General features: G+C 37.2%; 2 protein-coding genes across 6 annotated transcripts; both read right to left on the bottom strand.

The window, feature by feature from the left end:
• Nucleotides 1–9,273: 9,273 nt before the first annotated feature.
• LOC145084091 (early nodulin-like protein 17) lies at nucleotides 9,274–15,198 on the bottom strand. 4 transcript variants are annotated; one of them, XR_013698565.1, is made up of 3 exons: nucleotides 14,979–15,198; nucleotides 14,520–14,901; nucleotides 9,274–9,435 (listed from the first exon to the last, which is right to left on the bottom strand). XR_013698565.1 is itself a non-coding variant. In XM_079023424.1 (2 exons), exons 1-2 carry the CDS (start codon nucleotides 15,142–15,144, stop codon nucleotides 14,588–14,590), a joined length of 480 nt encoding a protein of 159 aa, XP_078879550.1. In that variant the 5' UTR covers nucleotides 15,145–15,198; the 3' UTR covers nucleotides 14,360–14,587. The 4 variants fall into 4 exon arrangements, 1 of the variants encoding a protein (XP_078879550.1); XR_013698559.1 differs by lacking the exon at nucleotides 9,274–9,435 and adding an exon at nucleotides 12,716–13,028; XR_013698571.1 differs by lacking the exon at nucleotides 9,274–9,435 and adding an exon at nucleotides 13,154–14,209.
• A 1,033-nt stretch (nucleotides 15,199–16,231) lies between these two features.
• LOC145084123 (magnesium transporter MRS2-1-like) lies at nucleotides 16,232–19,441 on the bottom strand. 2 transcript variants are annotated; one of them, XM_079023425.1, is made up of 8 exons: nucleotides 19,203–19,441; nucleotides 19,001–19,090; nucleotides 18,721–18,834; nucleotides 17,712–18,324; nucleotides 17,483–17,611; nucleotides 16,892–17,233; nucleotides 16,742–16,789; nucleotides 16,232–16,609 (listed from the first exon to the last, which is right to left on the bottom strand). In XM_079023425.1, exons 4-8 carry the CDS (start codon nucleotides 18,309–18,311, stop codon nucleotides 16,379–16,381), a joined length of 1,350 nt encoding a protein of 449 aa, XP_078879551.1. In that variant the 5' UTR covers nucleotides 18,312–18,324; nucleotides 18,721–18,834; nucleotides 19,001–19,090; nucleotides 19,203–19,441; the 3' UTR covers nucleotides 16,232–16,378. The 2 variants fall into 2 exon arrangements, with proteins under 2 accessions (XP_078879551.1, XP_078879552.1); XM_079023426.1 differs by lacking the exon at nucleotides 18,721–18,834.
• Nucleotides 19,442–23,735: the final 4,294 nt, after the last annotated feature.

The raw sequence follows: 23,735 nt of genomic DNA, 5'->3' as shown, positions 1-23,735 counted from the left end.
GACCTCAGGGAGGTGACTCGTTGTTGTTCCGGGAGTTCAGCAACACGAAGCCACTGGAGTTCGACGGGACGCAGGACCCGATTGCCGCTATGAGGTGGATCTCTGGCATCGAGGGATGTTTCTATACGTGCTCTTGTCCAGAGCACTTGAGGGTTCGGTTCTCCTTGAACTAGCTCCACCGGGGAGCGAAGGATTGGTGGAAGTTCATGACGGCGAACTTCACTTTGGCTGAGATTTCCGAGGTGACCTGGGAGAGGTTCACCGCTATGTTCAGAGAGGAGCATGTTCCCCCAGTGGAGAGGGAACGGTTGGTTCAGGAGTTCTTGACCCTCAAGCAGGATACTGATTCTGTGGCAGTGATCACCATGAAGTTTCATGAGAGGGCGATGTTTTGCCCTGAGCAGGTTTCGTCTGAGTAGGCTCGTATGAGCCGTTATCTGAGTGTGCTGAGGAGGGATATTCGGGAGTTCGTGGCGAATTCAACTTACCGGACATTTGCTGAGCTCCAGCAAAATGCCCGGAAGAGGGAGATCGAGTTGGAGACTCAGGCCAGGGAGGAGGCCGAGTCTCAGAGGATAGATCGGCGGCCGGCTCAGTCTCAGCCGGCAACCAAGCGGGCTAGACCCGCTGATTCGAGATCTGGAGGCGCAAAGGGCCGCATTTGTGGGAAGTGCGGAAAGAGTCACGAGGGGTCGTATAGGGCTGGGGTATGCTACAAGTGTGGGAAGGAGGGGCATATCACAAGGGATTGCCCCAAGGGATTCTCGGTTTGCTTTCATTGCAACAAGACCGGCCATCGAAAGGCCGAGTGCTCGTAGCTTCTTCAGGGATCAACATAGGGATCTGCTCCTGCTGCTAGGACTACCGAGGTTCGGCCAGTGAAGGTCGAGGCCCCGAAGGCTCGTGGGAGAGCGTTTCAGTTGATCGCGAAGGAGGTCCGCGCGACGCCCGATGCTGTGGCTGGTACGTATTCTCTGTTCATCTTTTATTTGAGTTGAGTTTTTATGCTTATATGATGATATGCGTAGGTACTTTTCTTTTGAGTTCTGTGCCTGCATTGGTATTATTTGACTCGGGTGCGAGTCGGTCGTTTGTTTCCATAGCATTTAGTCAGCATATTAGTATCCATCGAGAGGCGTTGGATCGGCCTCTGCGAGTTTCCATAGCTGATGAGCGAGCAGTGTATGCTTCGGATATGATTCGAGGATGTGTCCTTGAGATCTTCGGTGTGGAGTTTCCGATAGACCTGGTTCCAATCGCGATAGGGTCGTGTGTGTTATAGTGGGTATGGATTGGTTGAGCCGATTTGGAGCTGTGATAGACTGCGAGTGTCAATTGGTGACGATTCGAGACCCTAGTGGGGGAGTTCTTACAGTGCACGGTGAGGGTACACGTGCGGGGTCAGCATTTTGTTCGGCCGCCAGAGCGAGACAGAGTCTACAGCAGGGTTGTAGAGGATTTGTGGTATATGTGATGGATGTGAGGGTTGTTTCAGAAAGACCGAAGTCAGTTGTTGAGGTTCCGATAATGCACGAGTTTCCAGATGTGTTTCCAAAGGAATTGTCGGGTGTGCCTCCGGAGAGGCAGGTAGAGTTCGGTATTGAGTTGGTCCCAGGAGCTGCGCCTATCGCTAAGGCGCCTTATCGCCTTGCGCCTCCGGAGATGCAGGAGTTATCCTCGCAGGTTCAGGAGCTGTTGGGGAAGGGGTTTATCAGGCCGAGTAGTTCGCCATGGGGGCGCCTATTCTTTTTGTCAAGAAGAAGGATGGCTCGCTTCGGATGTGCATTGATTATCGTGAGCTGAATAAGCTAACGGTCAAGAACCGTTACCCATTGCCGAGGATTGATGATTTGTTTGATCAGTTGCAGGGAGCATCTTGGTTCTCCAAGATCGATTTGAGTTCGGGGTATCATCTGGTGAGGGTACGGGAGGAGGACGTCCAGAAGACAACATTCCGGACTCGTTATGGGCATTACGAGTTCGTGGTGATGCCTTTCGGACTCACCAGTGCACCGACGGTGTTCATGGATCTCATGAACAGGGTGTGCAGACCGATGTTGGATCGCTCAGTGATCGTGTTCATCGACGACATTTTGGTGTATTCGAGATCCAAAGAGCAGCATGAGGAGCATTTGAGGGAGATCCTCAGAGTTTTGAGATCGGAGAGGCTTTATGCCAAGTTCTCCAAATGTGAGTTCTGGCTACGAGAGGTTCAGTTTTTGGGACACCTCGTTAACCAGAATGGGATATTGGTCGATCCGGCCAAGATTGAGGCGGTCATGAGATGGGAGGTGCCGAGGTCATCCACCAAGATCAGGAGTTTTTTGGGTTTGGCCGGCTATTATCGGAGATTTATTAAGGATTTCTCCAAGATCGCCGTGCCACTCACCAAGTTGACCCGGAAGGGTGTTGCGTTTTCTTGGGGTCCGGAGCAGCAGACCTCGTTCGAGACACTTCGCCAGAAATTATGCGAAGCACCATTGTTAGCTCTTCCGGAAGGGATGGAAGATTTTGTGGTTTATTGTGATGCATCGATATCCGGATTGGGAGCGGTGCTTATGCAGAGGGGGCATGTGATTGCTTATGCATCGAGGCAGCTTAAGCCTCATGAGTCGAGATATCCCACTCATGATTTGGAGCTGGGAGCGGTAGTGTTCGCCCTCAAGATCTGGCGACATTATGTGTTTGGGGTTCGGTGTACGATATACATGGACCACAAGAGCTTGAAGTATTTGATGGATCAACCCAAACTGAATATGCACCAGAGGAGGTGGTTGGACGTGGTTAAGGATTATGATTGTGAGATCCTGTACCACCCGGGTAAGGCTAATGTGGTAGCCGATGCATTGAGCCGTAGGGCGGAGGGCGCCCGAATTCAAGATGTTTGTTTAAGATTGTCAGTGATGACCCCGGTGTTGGATGCTATTCGTGGGGCCCAGGCTGAGGCTGTGAAGCCAGAAAGCCAGAAAAGGAAACGAGTTGTCGGACTGGTATCGGAATTTGTTACCGATAGCCGGGGGCTTATGACATTTCAGGGTTGGATATGGGTACCGTCTGTGGGCGGAACGCGTACCATTTTGATGGAAGAGGCTCATCGATCGAAATTCTCGATCCATCCCGGGGCCACTAAGATGTATTTGGACCTGAAGAAGGATTATTGGTGGCCCTGTATGAAGAGGGATGTCGCATGGTTTGTAGAGAGGTGCTTGACCTGTCGCAGGGTGAAGGCCGAGCACCAGCGTCCATATGGTAAGCTGCAGCCATTAGAGATTCCCGAATGGAAATGGGAACATATTACCATGGATTTCATCACCAAATTGCCAAGGACCGCGAGGGGTTTCGATTCGATTTGGGTGATTATGGACAGGTTAACGAAGAGTGCTCACTTCCTGGCCATCAATAAGAGCTCTTCCGCGGAGAAGTTGGCAGAGATGTACGTGAGAGAGGTGGTATCGCAGCATGGAGTGCCGATCTCGATTGTCTCAGATCGAGATGTATGTTTCACTTCTAGATTCTGGAAGAAGTTTCATGAGGAATTGGGTACGAAGCTGCATTTTAGTACCGCATACCACCCACAGACTGACGGGCAGAGTGAGCGGACGATTCAGACGTTCGAGGACATGCTCCGGGCATGTATGTTGGATTTCGGCGGGAGTTGGGGCACGTATTTGTCCTTGGCGGAATTTTCCTATAACAACAACCATCATTCGAGCATTGGCTTGCCGCCCTTTGAGCTGTTGTATGGGAGGAGGTGTCGAACCCCTATTTTCTGGGGAGAGGTAGGGCAGCGTGTGATGGGCAGCACCAAGAATGTGCTTCAGACGACAGAGCAGATCCAGCAGGTCAGACAGAGGTTGTTGACCGCTCAGAGTCGTCAAAAGAGTTATGCGGACAGACGCCGGTTCAAGCTCGAGTTTCAGGTCGGCGACTTCGTGCTCTTGAAGGTCTCTCCTTGGAAAGGAGTGATCCGATTCAGGAAGAGGGGCATGTTGGGGCCCCGATATATTGGTCCTTTCAGGGTGATCGCGAGGGTAGGCAGGGTAGCCTATCGTTTGGAGTTGCCAACAGAGTTGGGTCAGATTCATGATACCTTCCACGTGTCGCAGTTGCGTAAGTGTATAGCCGACGCGTCGGCCGTGGTGCCACTAGAAGATATTCAGGTGGATGCGAGCCTGAATTATGCTGAGAGACTGGTGGCGATCAGGGATCGGAAGATCAAGGTTTTGAGGAACAAGGAAGTGCCACTGGTGCAGGTCCAGTGGTAGCATCAAAAAGGGTCAAAGTTGACTTGGGAACCGGAGCGTGAGATGCGGGAGCAGCATCCAGAGTTGTTTGCAGAGTGATACTTCGAGGGCGAAGTCTGATTCTAGTGGGGGAGAATTGTAACACCCGGATTCCCAGGTAGGATATTTTGTTCCTTTATTTTTGGGTTTTATGGGGGAACTCGGCGAGTTGGCGTCTAGACTCGCTGAGTATGGTCGCGGATTTGTACGCGAGTTCACAGCTGGACTCGGCGAGTCCACGATGTTTAATCAAACCCTAATTTCCAGGGTTTGAGACCTATTTAAAGGGCCTTATGGCCGCCATTTGTGGCCACCAACCCCAGAGAGAAACCCTAAAAGAGATCTAGAGCGTTTATGAGGAAGGAGAGGCAAATCTTGAACTTTTGTGGGTGTTTTTGCAAGAGGGAAGTGTTCAAGGCAAGAGGAGGCTGAAGGAGGTGCGTTTTTGGTGGTTTTGAGCTCATAGAGATTGCATTGAGGTATTATTCTCGGACCTTCTTCAGTTTTGGTGTTGATTCATAATGATAGGGTTTTCTAACCCTTTTAGAGGTTGATTAAGTGGTGTATTTGGTCCCTTCTCGAGTTTGTGTTCTGGATTTGGACCCAAAGAGGTCCAGAGACCTTAACCCCTGGAGCTTTATGAGTAATTTGGGGAGTTTTGAGCTTGGAATGTCATTTTTGGGGCTAAATCACCATCTTGGACCATTTCTATGTTATATGTGTGTCAAGGTCCGAACTTTACGTGATTATCATGCTTGGGGAGGCCAGATCTATGATTGTATGGAACAGATCTGACCTCAGAAGTTGTTTTGAGTTTGTGCATGGCATGAAATCGCTGAGTCTGAAGAACAGACTCGACGAGTAGCATGAAGATTGCTCGTTAATCACTCAGTGAGTGGACTTGCCGAGTTGGGGGAATGACTCGGTGAGTCAGGGAGAGTCAGGGGGACTGAGTTCAGGTTGGAACTCGCTGAGTTGTTCTTGAGACTTGGCGAGTTGAGTCGGGGTGGCCCCGCGATTCATGTCAGGTGGAACTCGTCGAGTCAGGGAGGTACTCGACGTGCCAAGAGAGGGTCCAAGAGAGTTAGTGGACACATGTAGACTCGCCGAGTCGCCCTAGTGCACTCGCCGAGTCGGGTCAAAGTTTGACCGTTGACCTTGTTGACTTTTAGGGTTGAGTACAGTTATATTTATGAGAGTATTACTTTATGTGATTAGACGGAGGCTAGATCACACTTCTTCTGAGTCAGATATTTACCGAGACATCGAGGTGAGTCTTCTCACTATACGTTACCTAGAGTGGTACTATGCGATGGCCAGAGGGTCTTATGTGTTATGTATGAGATTATGTGCTATGTGATATTTGTGTGTTGTATTATGATATAGACCGTACCAGAGGGTCCAACGAGCTATGACCGGACCTAAGGGTCCAACGAGCTATGGGACTGGAGGGTCCCGCTGAGACACATCGACCGGAGGGTCGTATTATATCCTCGAGTGGCGTATGTGTTGTATGTGGTATTTTGGGGAACTCACTAAGCATTTATGCTTACAGTTGTTGTGTTATGTGTTTCAGGTACTAATGATGAGCGCGGGAAGGCGCCGACATGATTCGTACACACACGCATTGGAGTTTTTGTAGAGATTCTGGGGAGATGTTTTGTGATAATAACTTTTGATACAATCTGTTTGACATTATTTATGAATGAATGAATGTTTTAAAAATGGAAAATTATTTTGAAAATTTTACGTTGTTACATCTATTAAATCCTTTTTAAGATTAAGAGCTTCATTTAGCCATGCATGAACGTAAAGTTAGCAACTCTACGTGATAATCCAGCTCAGGGAAGTCAGTTCTAGGTTTTGGAACAATGTCTTAATGGATCATGGGTAAAAATTGAGTTTTGGCTAAATGGGTGAGTACGTTGGGCGTACAAGTAGGTACGCTTAGCGTACAAGCCCTCAAGCGAGTATGTTGCGCATATGTGTTGAGTATGCCCGCATACTCAGTGTGATGGGCTTCGGGTTTGGGACATTCTTTTGGGCTTGGATGCTTAGGGCCTTGTTAGACCATCTGAGTGCAAGTGTTTTGGAGTGGGAAAATTAGTGGGACTTGGGGTAAGGCCCATGTAAGGGTTTGGGCCCAATTTGGAAAATTAGGCCATGTATGGGCCTTGGATGATTACTTAGTTTTGGGCCTTTTAAATTGTAGGTGTGGGACTTAGTCTTGGACCAAACTAGGTAAGGGGTAAAATGGTCTTTTTACCCTAAGTATGGACTGATGGTTATAGATTGGAATCCAGTTGTTAATTTAGTGGTATTGATATTGATAGCTTGGGGATTGTCGGACCAACAACCATGGATTTATCACTGTGATTCAACAGTGTGAGGTGAGTTTCCTCACCATGTTTAGCAGGTCGAAGGCACCAATGCCGACCCATGATCTGTTATGTTAGAATATTCATTGTCTGTGTGACACTAGTATGTGTGTATGTTTGTAAACTTACTGGGCGGGGCCCGATGGTTATCTATATGCTATTACTTGTTATGCTTATATGAACTGTATGTGGGTGGGGCCTGTTATGCGAGTTAGGGCAGGGCCCGTTATACTTATTGGGTTGACCCAGTATATGAGTTAGGGTGGGGCTTGTTATACACAGTGGGTGGGGCCCGTTATGTAAGTTCAGGCGAGGCCCGTTACACGTATTTGGGCGAGGCCCGTTATGTGTTATATATATGTATGGTATGTGGTATCTTGGGGAACTCACTAAGATTTGTGCTTACGTTTTTCCGTTTATGTTTCAGGTACTTCCAGTTCCATAGGGAAGGGCTCAGGATGATTGTAGGGAAAACACCACCTCGTTCCATATTTTCTTGATTTACTTTGATATGTCATGATGATTGATACATTTGTTTATCTCGATTTGTATGACAATGATTTGGATTATTAGTTTTATTAATTTTAAAAATGAAATTTTTGGGTCTTATTTTTGTGACGTTTCATAGAGGCTCAAGAGGTTGGAGGCTCATGATAGGAAGGACCTTCAAGGGGTTAAAGACCATAAATAACGGTCAAAACCATAAAAATAGGATTTTTACACTGCTGCGGTATGCCAACATACAAAAATTTATGCCCTGCATAATGCCCTAAAACGCGTTCTTCAGACTAGTACGCCTAGCGTACTAGCTAGTGTACACCTAACGTACTGCCATACTCCTGATTTCCAGCTTAACTTTAAACAGCCATAACTTCTTCGTTTCAACTCTGTTTTCGATGATCTTTATATGTACGAAAAGGTATTGAAGAGCCCCACAATCATATCTAATTACTTTTAACTTAAAATATACCGAACTAAAATCCTTATTCCAAGAAAGAAGTCTGAAACATCATTTTTCCTATTTTACCCTTTGACTCCAAAACACAAAGCAATGGATTGGAGCTCATAACTAATATTATCAACATCCAATAGGGTCTAAAATCTATTACCTTGAAGCGCAAGGTCTTTACTAGATCTATCTATTGTCCAAAATTCCAAAATAAGAAACTTCTCGAAACAGGATGTTACATTCTTGGATGATGTGTTAGGAAAGATGGGTTTTGGCAGTTTGTGGAGTAGATGGATCCAAGGGTGCTTCACTTCTTCTCGGGGCTCGATTCTAGTTAATGGCTCACCTACATATCAGTTCCGATTTTATATAGGGCTTCACCAAGGGGATCCTCTCTCTCATTTCTTGTTTCTTTTGGTCATGGAAAGTTTGAATGTCACCTTCCAAGGTTTTGGAAGGGAGTATCTCTCTTGATTTTACTGTTACTAGTTGTGATGAAGGGGTATGGTAAACTTAAAACATAGTGCAAGTAGTGTAATTACTAACTCTCTAAGTTATATCAGTTTATAAATTACTATTGTGATATATAGAGTTCTTTCTAGTTTGCTCCTGATAGGGTAAGGTTCATTAACGATCTCTTTAGTGCCTTTCTCTTCGTTCGATCCTTTCTAGGAATCCTCCTCATGAAACCACTTTTGGTTCTTCCTCAACTCCTCTGTTGGCTATTGTAGTGGAGTGGTTACATCTACCTATGTTGTTCGTGCGAGAACGAGAGTGTCTAACGAATCTATGAGATTAATAAAACATTTCTATTAAAAATAAATTTTTATGAGGATGATTCTTACCAGGTCCTCCTATAATCACGTAGTGTATACAGGTTATATATAACCAAGATTAAATAGACCTTCGAATAAGTGACCCTACTCTAAGATCACAACCAAACAAGGAACAGGAAGTAGAGTGAAAATCACAAATTTGAAGTCTATAAAATCTCAATTATATATAACTTTAACGTATACACTCAGTAATTATAGAGCTACCAGTAAAGGTCTTTTAGTTTTCACATAAGTTAGTTATAGTGCTTAAAATACTCCTATAGTATCTTTAATTGTATGTTTGATTTTAGAGCTTCTTGGTATTGAAGTTGATAAACTTTTCGATTTGTTGTTATTGTATAGTATTATAAAATACTCCTATAGTATTTTAAACTTTATGTTTGGTTCTAGTATTCCTTTGTATATAGAGTTGGTAACTTTTAGACTTGTTGCAACACCACTATCACTCTCAAACACATGTTGATCGTATATCAAATAAATATAGTTGATCAGGCTATATTTATCCCATATATGATTACATAATTGTCTAAGTTTGACTGTAGTGTCCAACATCTAAATACTTTTGTTTTGTCCGTCTTGTGATACTTGTTCTAGTATGTATATATGCATGTATGTATACTTCCATGAAAATATTAATATATTTTAAAAGTATAATTCTAAAAGTGTTTTTATCCCATTGTATTTATAGTTGTATATCTTTTATAGATTGATATACTCAGTTCACTATAAACAATGCTCTGATACCAATTTGTCACACCCCGAAACCAGAATGACGGAAACGTTCAGGGGTGAATGACGTCATGTACAATATCACAACAATTGTATAATAATAATCAAAGCAACAACAATCATTGTATTAATAACTTAGTATTTACATTGTATTCAAAACATTACTTGTTTAACATTAAAAACTATAGTAAAAAATAAGACGTAATGCTACTATGCTCCGTCTTTGTAACACCTGAGAGGGTACCTGTGCACTAACTTTCCTGAGAATACAAATGGTTTGAAAAAGTGTCAAAATTTAAGTTGGTGAGTTCATAAGTATTTTGTTGAAAAAGATATGTTCTTTGTTATTAATAATGTTACTGTGTTCTTCCAAAAAATCTAATATTTTCTTAGTAAATAAATCGTAGTCTTAGTATTTTGAGACCAAAAAGTATAAGTTTCTTATGTTTGAGGTTCTGATCCATGTAATTTGTATGTCCTGTACTGTTAACTCATATGATTACTTAGTATATACTAATTATATATGACTAATATCGAACGGACAGTCAATTGGGTGATTCTGCCCTAAGCCCACAACCAAACAAGGAACAAGAAGTAAGGCAGAAATCACACATTCCACTGCCTATCGGATATTATTTATATATAACTCTAATGTATATGCTAAAGAATCATAGAATTAACAAGCAGGGTTCCTTTATGTTATACTAGTTTGTAAATAAGTGTTGAATCTTTCATAAAAACGCTCTTAGTTCTGCCTTTTCTATTGTAAAGCATTGTTTTTTGTAAGTAATTGTATCTGTTTTCAGGAAGTCAAATTGTAAACTGTTTACTTGTAAAATAATGATGTTTATCCTGTAAAATCTTGTATTTTTCCATGAAACCGGTTTGTAGTCATAAACGTTCCAAAACCGAAATGTACAAGTATAATTACCATACTTAATTTAATGATACCTAGTTTATTCATAAGTAAAACTAGTTGAAGTTGGGTTTTGTCATGAAATCTGAATGTAAAGTTAATATTCAAATAAAATTATTTGAAAATATATTATTCGTAAACAAGTCGTTGTTTTCTCCTTGTGAGTTCTTATAACCATACTAACACAGTCGGTTTGATCGCGACGTTTTTCAAACGTCAGAATGTTAACGACATTTGTCACCCCAGGTTTGTAGGCATGATTGTAGCTAAGAGTCGGGATGTGGGATTGTCAGTCTCAAATAGATCTATACACAAATATATCGCTCTCCCTACAAGAGACTCTGGTTATAAGTCAGGACTTTTACCAGTACTTAGATAAGTATACACATACATCTCACAAATTGCTTCAACGTTTTACGTGTAATAACTGAAAACCCTTTTTGTTTATATGTTAACTGAAAACCCTTTTTGTTTATATGTTAACTAAAAACCATTTTTGTTTATATGTTAACATTTACTTTGTAGAATAATATATTTATTCCATAAACTATACCTATTATAGTTTATAAGTTTGTTTCCGTGTTGTTGTAAAAATCGTTGCATCTTAACATGTTTTGTAAGTCATTTGTAAATTCAATAGTAACAATATTTTTCATATATAGTAAATTTCACGTTTAATTTCTTATTAAAGGTAAGAAAATATAAAAAGAAATTTATATTTTTAAACACAGGATTTCTTGTGTTTTACTTGTATCCCCCCCCCCCCCCCTAAAACAAATTTAAAAATTTTAAAAACGTTGGGGTATGAACTCACCTTTTTTGTAGTCGCGGTTTAGATGTTAAGATAGTAACGGTGACTTCGAGCCAGAACACGTATAATTTCCGAAATCCTGGTAATATTTAAACACATAATATTGTGTTCCAATTAGTTAATCTAATAATTTAAAGTGTTAAGTAACACTAGTTTTATAAATAAAACTTACCAAAACTTGTAAGAATTTGGAAACACAATGCCTCTTGAAGTAGTTTTTGTTCTTGAAATGAAAGGAATTTGAGAGAGCAATGTATGAAAATTTGTTTACTCGAAGTGTAAAAGTGTAGGATATTTTCGAAATGTGACTTAAATATGAAGGAAAAGGAGTTAGTTTTGGAGATTTCGGCAATGAAGTAGCTGATTTCGGCCGAGAACTCTACCCGAGAAGAGAGTATTCGGTCCAAGCTGTTTGCGGTCTAAGAGGATTGCGACCTCGCACGTTTGCGGCCGAGAACTCGTTTTTGGTCCGAGGCTAGTGGACCTGCGAGATTTCTCGGATCCAAAGTAAAGTATTTTCAGTATGGACTATTTGATTTCCTTAAATTTTACCCTAACGATGCAATAGAAAACCGCTTCCAAATAAACATGAATTCTTGTTTATTTGCTATTTCGCAACCAACGTTGGGTTTTATTTTTGATAATATTGTTTCTCAATCATTTTTATGGTGTAATGTTAGGGCTAGAAAAGTTATCAATTGGGTCGGGTGGCTTCAAAACCCAGAACTAGCTATTATGTGAGTCTTTGTTTTGTTGTCTAGCTTGTTGCTAGCTTTTTTATAATATTTTTCATTCGAAGTTATAAAAAAAATATTTAGATTAAAGGAAAAACTACACAAAAGATACTAAGTTTTCAACAAAATTCGATTTTGACACCACGCAATTTTTCTTACAATTAAGACACTAAGTTTTCACAATCCGACTTGACACTACATTTTCTAATTTGTTTCATTGGTGACCATTTAACCGGTCAAACCAACTGACGGCTATCATGGTATGGTGTTGTGTTAATTTCTGACGATGTGACATTCTTTGGTGACATCATTTTTAGGTGTCAAAATTGAAAAAAAAAAGAACCTAATTACTTATTTGAAAAAAAAAACACAATATTAAAATTGAAATTTTCTGTAAACTTAGTGTCATTTATTAAATTTGCACTTGTTATAACGTAATAATCATGACTTGCTTGACGCTTGGAGACCCTTTGTGGGGAAGTTTTTTGAGCAAAACAACAAAACAAAATTGGTGTCTACACATGTAGTGCCATGATCTCAATGTCATTAGTTTGCATTTCAATCTCCAACATCCTTGATGTTGATGTGGGATGCCTAAAATTAGTGGACGAAATTAATTCAATTTTTATGTGTCTATCTATTGAACTAAAGAATTCAATGCATTGTGGATGTCCTAAACTTATTGGATGAAATGAAAGGTTGTTGTTTCAAGCCGTGGATTTTGTAACAAGTCGAATATTAAGACATGAAGTTCCAATGACCACCATTTGAGACTACAAATTTATGCATTAATTGTTATCATAAATATGTAACAAACGAATAATCATAACTTTTTATTTTGAAAAGAAATGCAATTACCAAACCATAACAGCGGATGGATAGGAAACTAGAAGAACTCGTTCATACTTACAAATGCTTCCACAAAAAAAAGTCATGCCAACATTGTTACACAACAATGAGAATTTGAAATAAAACATTATCAACATCAAATAGAACCAATTTGAGAAATTAAACGTCATAGCAGCAAGAACGTGATCTATCTTTAACTTGAAGATTAAACCCCAACAAACATGGAGAAAGAAATATAAAAATGAGTGAAGATTTTATGAGTAATGGCATAGCCAAGTTCTGTGATTGGAACAATCTAAGCAAAGGTTTGACAATTGCACTAGAAAACATAGATGAAACAGAGTATATATAGTATTTGCGAGCTTCATGCGATATCCAAGGGTTGTGGCTGAATTTTGTAGAGGAAAGTCCAAGAGATAGAGATTTGAATGCAAACTAATAGTAACGAGATTATGGCGGTGGATATGTAGATTCTAATTTTGTTTTGTTGTTTTAATCCAAAAGTTTTCCTCAGAAAAGGCTCTAACCCTCCAACAAGTCTTACTATATCGTAAAGAAAAATAACGTGTTAATCGTAAGAAAAATAACATCATATCAAAATCAAATCTTTATAAAAAATTAATGTTTTTTTGTGTAATTTGCGGTAGCATTACTTATCCAATATCAAATGACAACAACTCAATATGTTTAGGTAAATAAATATTTTTAGGGTAAATGGCACAAAAAACACTATTTTTACACAGAAATTCGATTTTGACACCGTGTTATTTTTTGTGTCAATTTTGACATTGTGTTTTCCAATTCGTTACAATTCTGACCACTTGACCGGTTAACCAGGTTACATGCTGACGTAGCATGATGACGTGTCAGTTTTGATGACGTGGAATACTGACATGATATGCTGACGTGTCAAAATTGATTTTTTTTTCCACAAAAAACACTAAGTTTTCACTTTTTTTCGATTTTGACACTAAGTTTAATTTTTTATTTCAATTTTGACACTATGTTTTTTTTTTGTTCCAATCGAACATCATTTATCAAATTTTGTTCAATTTTGTCTATTTTCCATTTGAAAACCGTATAAATATATATTTTTTTATTACATTTTAAACCATATAAACATATTTTTTTCGTTTAAAAACCACATTTTTATTTAAATACAAGGTGTTTTTTTTTTTTTTTTTACATTCAAAGTATTAGTTATATCATGAGAATCAAACTAACCATAAACTTCAAATAAGATGTAAAAATTTGATGGGTTGCAAACTTGATATCCAAATTTTGATCAACTACACGCCTATAAACCTTCAAACACATTTTAAAGTTGCATATTAATGTAAAATACAATTTTTATATAGCTAATACATATTTATACATAAAAATATGGTTTGAGTGTAAAAAAATGTATTTATACAAAACTATGGTTTTTAAATGAAAAAAAAAACATATTTATACGGTTTAAATGTATTAAAAAAATATTTATACGGTTTCAAATAGAAAATTGTCAACATTGAACAAAATTGGAAAAAATGATGTTCGATTTGGAACAAAAAAAACACAGTGTCAAAGTTGAAAGAAAAAATTAAACATAGTGTCAAAATCGAAAAAAATGAAAACTTAGTGTTTTTTGTGAGAAAAAAATTCAATTTTGACACGTCAGCATATCATGTCAACATGCCACGTCATCAAAACTGACACGTCATCATGCCACGTCAACATGCAACCTGGTTAACCGGTCAAGTGGTCAGAATTGTAACAAATTGAAAAACACAGTGTCAAAATTGACACAAAAAAAACACAATGTCAAAATCGAATTTCTGTATAAAAAGAGTGTTTTTTGTGTCATTTACCCATATTTTTAATATTTCTGAACATTAAAATAAATTATATATGATTTGCAATATCACAATCCAAATAGTTAAACACCAATCTTCATCCGAATCACGCATAAAAAATATATATAAAAAAAAATGAATCGATGTTATCTCAAACTAAAACGCCAAAGCACGAAGAATCGGAGTAAACAGTACACACCTGATTGCAGAATTTTCAATACGGCTTTCAAACAATTTAGAAGTATAATGCATCGCGCCAAATCCACACTAAAACAATGAGGCGAGAACCATAAAGAATACGCCGAAGATGGATCTACAGACAGCGGTGGAAGCGGAGGAGTGATTGGAAGCAGCCACCGTGGAAGAGGGAGGAGAAGGAAGCGGAAGGACACGAATCGTGACTTTCATACCGTTAAAACAACCGCCGGTACCGCAGATGAAGTAGTAGCGCTGCGATTCGTTGAGAAGAATGAAATCCTTTCCACTGCTCCAGTTCCCTATGGCGCCGTCGAGAGTGCAGTTGTCGTAACCGGTTTTGTTCACCTCAATCACATTGTACTGCGTCTTCTGGTACCTAAATGCTACAGTTGAAAGTATCATCCATTAAACAGGCACAAATTTCAAAAATTACAAGCATCACTAGAAAAGTAATACATACAGATGAAATCTCCAACATAGAAAGTATGGTTGTTGGCCCAGAGAGTGTAGTTGATGCCAGGATTCCAACCACGGTTGGCGCCTACAATATGATCGGTGGCGGAGACGGTGGTTGCAGCGGCGGCGATAAGGAGGAGATAAATGATAAGGCGTGAGATGGACATCATTGAGTAATGCACGCACTCAGTGGTACCACTGCCAGCTATCGATTAAATGTGTTTTCTGTTTCTTCAAATATAGCAAAGCTGAGGGGTCCATTTCATAAATCTATCTACTTATTTTTCGTTATCCGTTTCTTTAAAATTTTAACTTTTCGTTTTAACATTCTAGTTTTAAACTTTTCGTTATCCGTTTTTGTTTAAAACCTTAAAATGTAAAACTTTAAAAAAAAAAAAAAAAAAAAAAAAAAAAAAAAAAAAAAGTTGCTATCCGTTTTTTGTTTAAAACTTCAACATGTAAAAACTAAAAAAACTAAAAAGATGTTATCTAACCTAAAAAAAAAACAGACAGACTTATTGAACAAATATCATCTTCAAATTCTTGTTGAAAACCTTAAAATATACTTCATATGTTTTATTTTTTATATTTACTGAATTGTTTCTGATAGGTGCTAAACGCATAAATGCAACCATTAAAATGAAATATTGGTGACAGAAATTTACAATTACCACCAAAAAAAAATTAGGTTTAACTTTTGGGTACTTTGGTGCTTAAAAAAATACAAAAGTGTAGTTAACTTCCCAATTGTTAGATATGTGACATAGAAATTTACAATTAGTTTATGCAATTTATATTTGCTTACAGCATTTAGTTATAACAGAAGTTTTTTTTATTACATAAAAAAATTTAACTAAAATATGATACTATATAAATATAAATTAATTTAAAAGAGAAAAATAGGTGCTTAGGCTTTAATAAAGTCCAAAAGGATTAGAATAAATAAAACATTTAACATGTGTTTTTCATAAAAAGAAATTAGAACATTGTTTAATGCATCAGGAAAGCTCTTTCTTTTGCATAATTGCTCACCCCCCCACTTAAAAAAAATGGTTAATTTAACAAATAACAGTGTCCCACTTGGATTACTTTCCTTTTCAATCATAAATGATTGATGTAATTCAAAAAAATATGTTCCATTGAACTCATTTACTTAAAATATTTGACTTTCCAAACATTTTAGAATTATTTTAGTTAAAAATCGACAAATTACAACATTATTAAACTGCTTAAAATCCCCCAAAAGAAGTCACAACAGTCAAAAAGAGATATTATGCATTGCAAGCTCACCAAGCAGAATTTTCTTTACAAGAGAGCTTTAGTTTAACTTGAAAAGATGTTCACAACAATTACACTTATGTGAATATATATATTTTCTTGTTCATAATCCCATTCATCAATCTTCTACAATGGCATCAATCTTTTGTACCTGAAAAACCATAAAAATGAGCAGAATATAATGATTCCAGTAACCCCTGTAATTGACAACACCCATGTAAAAGCCGATGGGTTATCAAACAATGGAATCATAAAATTCATCCCAAATATCCCCGCCACCACCCCAAAGATTGCCACAACAAAAGTTGCAGTTGTCAACAACAGCTCAAACTGTATCAGCTGGTTCCGCACATTATCCTGCAAATCCAAGGGTAAAATGGTCATTTACTCATATATATATGGGTGTTTCTTTTTTACTTAAGACAGAAAGAACGACTTAATAGAGAAAATCAGGGAAATAAAGTTTTCCCCATAAAAGAGGAAATATACCAGTTGGATGTTGATGAAGTCTTCAGTGTCATCAATGTATTCCTTCAGCTGGTAGAAGACAAAATAATGTCAAATATTTTTCAAACATCATCATCCAGACAACACTGGATGAAGTTAAAAAAAAAAAAAAAAAGGTTAATTGAATATTACTGATGTCAACTTATTGAGACTGCTATCAATGACGACAAAATAAGCTTCTAGAAGCATCTCCAATTCTTCAATGTTTTCTGTGCCACTTTCTGAACTCCTCATACTACTCCTTGCAAGGCTTCTTGCAAGGCTAACAGTTTTTTCAAGTCTTCGACTTTCTGGAGGTGAAGAAACTGGAGAAACTGGAGCAGAGATGGATTGTGTCCCATCATTTGACCTGTATCCAATCACAGACTGATCTCCAACACTGAATAATGAATCCATTCGCCTTTTCTTCTCAGTTAGATACATCTCAGCCATATCCCCATCATCATCCATTAGCTGCTCTATTTCATCTCTTACCTATAATTAATTGTATTGCATTCGACATAGTGTCAAAATAATCCCAAAAAGGTCGGATTGTCACAGACTGATGTCAATGAGACAAAAAATTGTAATTTTGTGTTCAACCCAAAAAGGTGAAAAAAGGTAGGACCCACACTTGCTATGTGCAAAAGACATAAATGCCCTTTTCATCCTGGTCATCAAAATTAGCCTTCATAATGCAACCTAATAGAAAAAAAAAGGGAGACAAAGACTAATATATAGCACCTTCTGGACCCTTCGAGTCAATGCAACAAGTCTGCTTTTCAGTCTACGAACACGTTCCAAGTTTAAAGTACTAATCTTTGATGTAAGTTCATCTAGCAATGGATATGCTTCAATTTCTAATTCTGCTGCCTGATGAGTGATGAATTCAAAGAAAGATTGTATCTTTTAGTTCTGAAATGCTTAATACTTATAAAATGTAACAATTGTTGGTTATAATTATAAGACAAACCTGTGTATCCAAAAATGTACAAGCAGCCTCAAGAGCAACTTCTAGAGCCCTAAACTCAAAGGGTAAGTAGTCAGGTGAAGTGTTACCAAACATGTCCCCTAAGGATCTGTTTGAATTTCCCATCCGTCTGTTCAACTCTGCCCCTTCTGATTGCCAAACCTCACCACCCCCTGCAGCTTTTAATCGTCTTTGTAATTCCACCACATATTGTAACACATAGCTATCAAGAGAATTCAAAAGTAGAACTTCATCTGCTGTTATAATGCAACGAATCTGTTCCAAATTTACAACTATAGCCTTCTCTCTTCCAAGAATCGTTGAAGGGTAGACAAATAATGGATCGAGTAAGCGAAGATCACGTGCAGGAAGATCACAACGTCTCATTATTGTGAACTTGTCGACTTCAATGACTTGGGAATCACCAGTTGCAGCATCAACACGGATCCATGAACGAAGACCTTGACCACGTTTTTTTAGGCCTAAAACATCTACACCTTGAAAAGGCTGGCGACCTGATGCAGATGGCCTGTATGATGCATCTCTAAGGTTTATAGCTGATGCAGGTTTTGGTGGGAGGAGACGCTCTTTTAGGTCTGCCATTAGAGAAGTCTAACTGCAGAAACATGTGTTTATAGCATAAGAGACAAAAGTTATCCAAGAAAAATGTGAATTCAAAATGTTTGTTAGCTGCTATATAAGTCCCTGATGCCCATAGAATTGGTAGAGTATCGGGGAATTTGTTTTCTTTGATAGGTGCACAAGATGTAACCAATAAGCATTGATTACAAAAAAAACTTAATTTTGTCTCTTCCATAAGAAGCAAAGAAAAGGGAAAAATACAATCCAGATTGGCGGAATCATTCTTAGAAGGATTGGGAAATTATGTAGTTACAGCAGCAAAATTTGGCAGTATTGGTCCAATTTGAAATTGATGCGTCACGTCGACTTACTACAAGAAGTAATCATTAATCAAACATTTTTTTTTCAATTGATTTGCAATAAATTTTACCTGATTTTGACTATTTGTACATGCTCATATATTCACTCAAGTTTTCCCTTTACGATTGTAGTCCAAATGCAAAGAATAGGTGATGAAACTTGAAGTAATATTCACAAACAGAAACTGTAAGAGGACTAAGATTGCATTAGCAGTTCTCCATATGTTCGATTTTGATTAAGCAGATATATCTATTTCAAGCCACTCAATGAAATGAACGATAAATCAACTCGAATCGAGAACAGAGAACATCTAATAAGAAAAATTGAAAGGAGAAGAAGAGATCACTTACTTCCCCCACTTCCCCCAACGAATAATTAGGGTTTCAATAATCAGAAAACTCAATTACAACACTTCACGCAGTTCACGGTAATCAATCAATCTGAAAAAGGAACATACAAAGAATTCAAATCAGAAGTTCAATCCAAAGAGCAATACATCCTGACATATATATACATACACAAACAAAAAAACATCAGTATTAATGGACTTACAGATGCATGTATCATTGTATTGTATTGAATGCAAATAGTCTTCGCGTCAAAGCAATAATCAATGGTATACTGAGAAGTACAGAAGGTCTGTTGCCGACTATAAATACACCTACATATACAGACTTTAGTGTGTGTATCTATGTGCGGAAGAAAGCTATGGTTGGAAGCTCCAAGCCCATTAATTTGGAGCGTGATATGCTTCGAACCATAACCAAACAGATTGCCCCCCGGATTTTTCTAAATGATAGCATGCCTGATTGCGTGTGATGGGGTTTGTTAAACGCCGTCGTACTAACGGTTCCACCAACCTTTTAGAATCGCTGCCAAAATAATTATTAATATTACCTCTGTAAAATCGAAAAACATGGTACAAAATATTTTCAGTGCTTAACATATGTTATACTCATTTAATGTTTATCATGCGATATAAAATTTAGGGATAAGGATTTAAAAGGATAATATATTTTTTGTTTTATATATATTTGGTTATTGAAAAAAAAATTCGTTCATATTTGCCACTTCAACTTATTTAACCGTATACATTCAATCCTTATTAGGGATGAGCATATGGACCGGGGAACCGGCCGGAACCGGTACCCGGAACCGGAACCGGAACCGGGACCCGATGGAACCGGTCGGGCCGGGACCGGGACGTTATTTTTGTGAATTTTTGGAACCGGGAACCGGTAGGAATCGGAACTGATATAACCAGAACCGGTAGAACCGGCAAAAACCGGTACCGTATGATGCTATTTTTTTAATACAGGTTCCAACATTTGAAGACACGACAAGAACCGGTAGGAACCGGGAACCGGTAGAACCGCCGGGCCGGTTCGGTTCTTGATTTTGGCCGATGCCGGTTCCCGGTTCCGGTCCGGTTCGGTCCTTTTGCTCATCCCTAATCCTTATGACTGACTACTCTAGTCCTTACTATATATATATATATATATATATATATATATATATATATATATATATATATATATATATATATATATATATATACTAGGTAAACCGGAAAAAATGACTTAAAATGGTAATATATTTTTCACTTTTTATACATTTATTCCTTAATATTTTTTTTATATTTAGTCCTTAATATATGTTTTTTTGTTGCAAAATAAATTTGTGTTGTTTTTATACACATTCAGTAGTTATGAACGGTTTCTTTAAGTTTTTCTCATGACATTCTACGTGGGACAATCATTAACGAGGTATTCGGGGTTGTTCATGTTTATGGTCATCGCGATCTCAGCTGCTTAATTGCTTGGGTTATGTGTTCTAAACGTTGTAACTTCATATGATCTCGGATTTTTACGATCTTAATATCCACACATTCGTAATTATTGTGATTTGAACGTCATAACTTCATCATATGATCCCAGATTTAACGATATTTATATTTATGCGTTCGTATTTGAGTATACTACAACTTTCGTTTAGATTATTCCCGTTAAAAAGTATTTTTAACGGGAATAATCTAAATGAAAGTTGTAGTAGATTTAAATACAAACGTGTGGAAAAAAGGATCGTTAAAATTTGAGATCATATGAAGAAGTTATGACGTTCAGAATATAATAAATACGAATGTGTGGATATAAAGATAGTAAAAATCTGAGATCTTATGAAGTTACGAAGTTCAAAACACAAAACTTAAGCAACCAAGCAGTTGAGGCCGTGGTGGTTATAAGCATGAATAGTCCCAAATACCTCATTAATGATTGTTTCATAAGATATCGTGAGAAAAACCTAAACAAACTATTTATAAGTACTTAATGTGTACAAAAATAACAAAGAGTTATTTTGCAAAAAAAAAAATATTAAGGATTAAATGTGCAAAAAAAAATATTAAGAATTAAATGTGTACATAATGAAAAATATATTACTTTATTAAATCATTTTTTCCGTTTTCCTTGAATTAACCAGTCATAAGTACTGAACGTGTACGGTTAAACAAATTGAAGGGACAAATGTGAACGAAAAAAAAAAACTCAGTGACCAAATATGTACAAATCGAAAAAAATATATTACCCTTTTAAATCATTATTCCTAAAATTTATGTAGAATGATAGCAAGTGATATCGGATAAGTTTGTCAAATAATATACAAACTATTTAATCACACTAAACTATCTAATTGCAACTTTAAAATACCAAATAACATTTAACATTTTTTAGATTGTAAAACTAAATGTTTTAAAAATTATATCGATATTAAGATCATTATTACTAATACATGGCTCGGTAAAATCTAAAAAAAATATTTATGGTCTCTACTAAAAAACCATTTATTCCTATATAATATGATTTATGATTATAGTTTTAATTATACGTTTGGGCTTTTTAACTGAGCAATGATAAAAAAAAATGTATAATTTAGTTAGTAATATTAACTTTAACAGAGTAAATTAGTAATTATGACTTGTAAAAGAGAACGTATGTGAAAAGAATAATAAGTGATATATTTTATGAGTGATGTGAACTTAATTGAAGGAGAACATATGTGAAAAGAATAATAGATGATGTATTTATCACTAATATAGAATATAAAATTAAAGAGATACCATACATTGGATTTTTTTTTCAAGTTAACTCAATATTATAATTTTTTTTTGTTGTTTTTAATCATTTTTATTGATAAATGACATGTTTGGTCATGACAATACATAAGTATAAGTTAAGTCGTAGTTAGGTTTTTTTTTTTCACAGCTTGAGTTGGGTTACATGGTAAGACATGTAGAAGGTATGATGAATAACCAATTGATCAATATCCAAATTATGGCACTATTCAATCCATGTGGTCATAAAAGTTCTTCTACGGTAACTCCAGAACATAAGACATAGTTTTATATTTACAACGGGAATTAGTCGATGCGTAAAAGACAGTTTGGTACTTTCGTTAAAGAAGTTTCCTTTCCAAAAAAAAGTACATGTTGGGTCTCTTGGTATTGATTCATCTGGTATTTAAGACTATCATTGTGGATATTAGGTTTAATAAAAGGTTTAGTGAAAGGTCATTATTTATGTTTGAGATTGTTTACTTACTTCACATCTTAAATGTTTTCATTGGTTGATTATTTTTTGTTAGATAATGACAACCTCAAAGATACAAGGCAATCTTTGAGCTTGAAGGCAAATCCAAATCTTACATTAGACACATGGAAGAAATCGAGAGCCTGATAAAAGACTCGTGAGGAGATGTTTAGACCCATGCTTTTAATCAATGGTTGGATTTCTCGGCCCCTTGTGAAGACCTGCTCAGTATCCATCATATGCTCCAGACTCATTTCTAACACTTGTACTTGCACCGGGTTAGGAAGAATTTTGTATGTTGTTTAGTGCAATGGTCGCTTTATCAGCGTCTATTAGATTTTGTTTTGAAGTTTTTTTTATGTATTGACTATTAGATCTTTTGTGTTTTGAAAAATGGAATTCAAATTATTTCCTACTGATTTAACATGTTTGTTTTGTTTCTTTACGTGACACCATTTTGCAAACACTATGCAAAACACCCTTGATCGTTTTCTTTCAGGTAACAATATTCACATAAAGAATTAGAACGGCATATTGTTGTGAGTATGTTTCTTCCTTGTTGTCTCCTTTATAAGTGTTAAAAGGTTTAAAGTTTTATATAACAAACTTAACATTAATATAACTAATAACAATCTTTTGTATAAAAACTTATAAAAAGGATAAGAACTAATATATCAGTATTGTTGTGGTATAGTTTTGTTAATTCTCTTTTACATGTTCAGACTGACATGCGGGTGCGTCGCTCCATAGGTCATTCTTTGACCCAGCCATTTATTCTAGTTGACATGTGGGTGTGTCACTCCATGGGTCCTTTTTTGACCCAACCATTTATTCTAGTTGTACCTTTTATTCGGTATAGATTTACATACATTATCATACATATTTTCTCTAGTCTCCTTTATAGATTTAGATTAAGGTTTCATAGTTTGTGTAAGGGTTTGTTGTATCGTCCGCAAGATAGGACTAAATGATTAAGACAATAATAAGATAATTATTCTTCACGGGAAAAAATAGGCGTTTTCAATAGACGATTATTTAGAGAAAATATTCTAAATGAAAGTCGTAGTAGTCGTAAAAGCGAACTTGGGAAAATAGAGAACATCCAAATCTTACTTTAAAAGGGGAAGTTATGATTTTTCGAAAGTTTTAGCTAGGGGTGTTTACGGGACGGTTCGGCTCGGATAGTAATAAAATTGTAAACCGTGACCATAGGGGCGGGTACCTAAGATGCACTAACCAAAACCGAACCGAATTATAAAAAAAATCGAACCAAACCGAACCGTGTCAAAGCGGGTAACCACGGTTCGGTTCACAGGTACCCGCTAAATACAAAAAAATTGAAACCATTAATCAAAAAATACAAACTATCAATAAGTCATCAAGTAGAAAATTTGTTGAAGTTCAAATTATATATTATGATTTATATAATAACTATAATAATAAAATTAAACTGTGATAAAAGTTCTATATTATGGATTGAGTTTTGTTTGGGTCATTGGAG

This window comes from Lactuca serriola, chromosome 1, assembly GCF_051521515.1.
Source record: "Lactuca serriola cultivar US96UC23 chromosome 1, Lser_US96UC23_V15, whole genome shotgun sequence".
NCBI lineage: Eukaryota > Viridiplantae > Streptophyta > Magnoliopsida > Asterales > Asteraceae > Lactuca > Lactuca serriola.
The sequence above is the reverse complement of the archived record's forward strand: the minus strand, read 5'-3'. Positions and strand labels throughout refer to the sequence as shown.

Excerpts from the sequence above, each read along its gene's own strand:
- LOC145084123 (XM_079023425.1), bottom strand. The coding sequence starts at position 18,311 with ATGGCAGACCTAAAAGAGCGTCTCCTCCCACCAAAACCTGCATCAGCT. Across the intron at positions 17,234-17,482 it reads TGACTCGAAGGGTCCAGAAG|GTAAGAGATGAAATAGAGCA; the intron begins GTGCTATATATT and ends AATTAATTATAG. Across the intron at positions 16,610-16,741 it reads ACTTCATCAACATCCAACTG|GATAATGTGCGGAACCAGCT; the intron begins GTATATTTCCTC and ends TTGGATTTGCAG.
- LOC145084091 (XM_079023424.1), bottom strand. The coding sequence starts at position 15,144 with ATGATGTCCATCTCACGCCTTATCATTTATCTCCTCCTTATCGCCGCC. Across the intron at positions 14,902-14,978 it reads CTATGTTGGAGATTTCATCT|CATTTAGGTACCAGAAGACG; the intron begins GTATGTATTACT and ends TTTCAACTGTAG.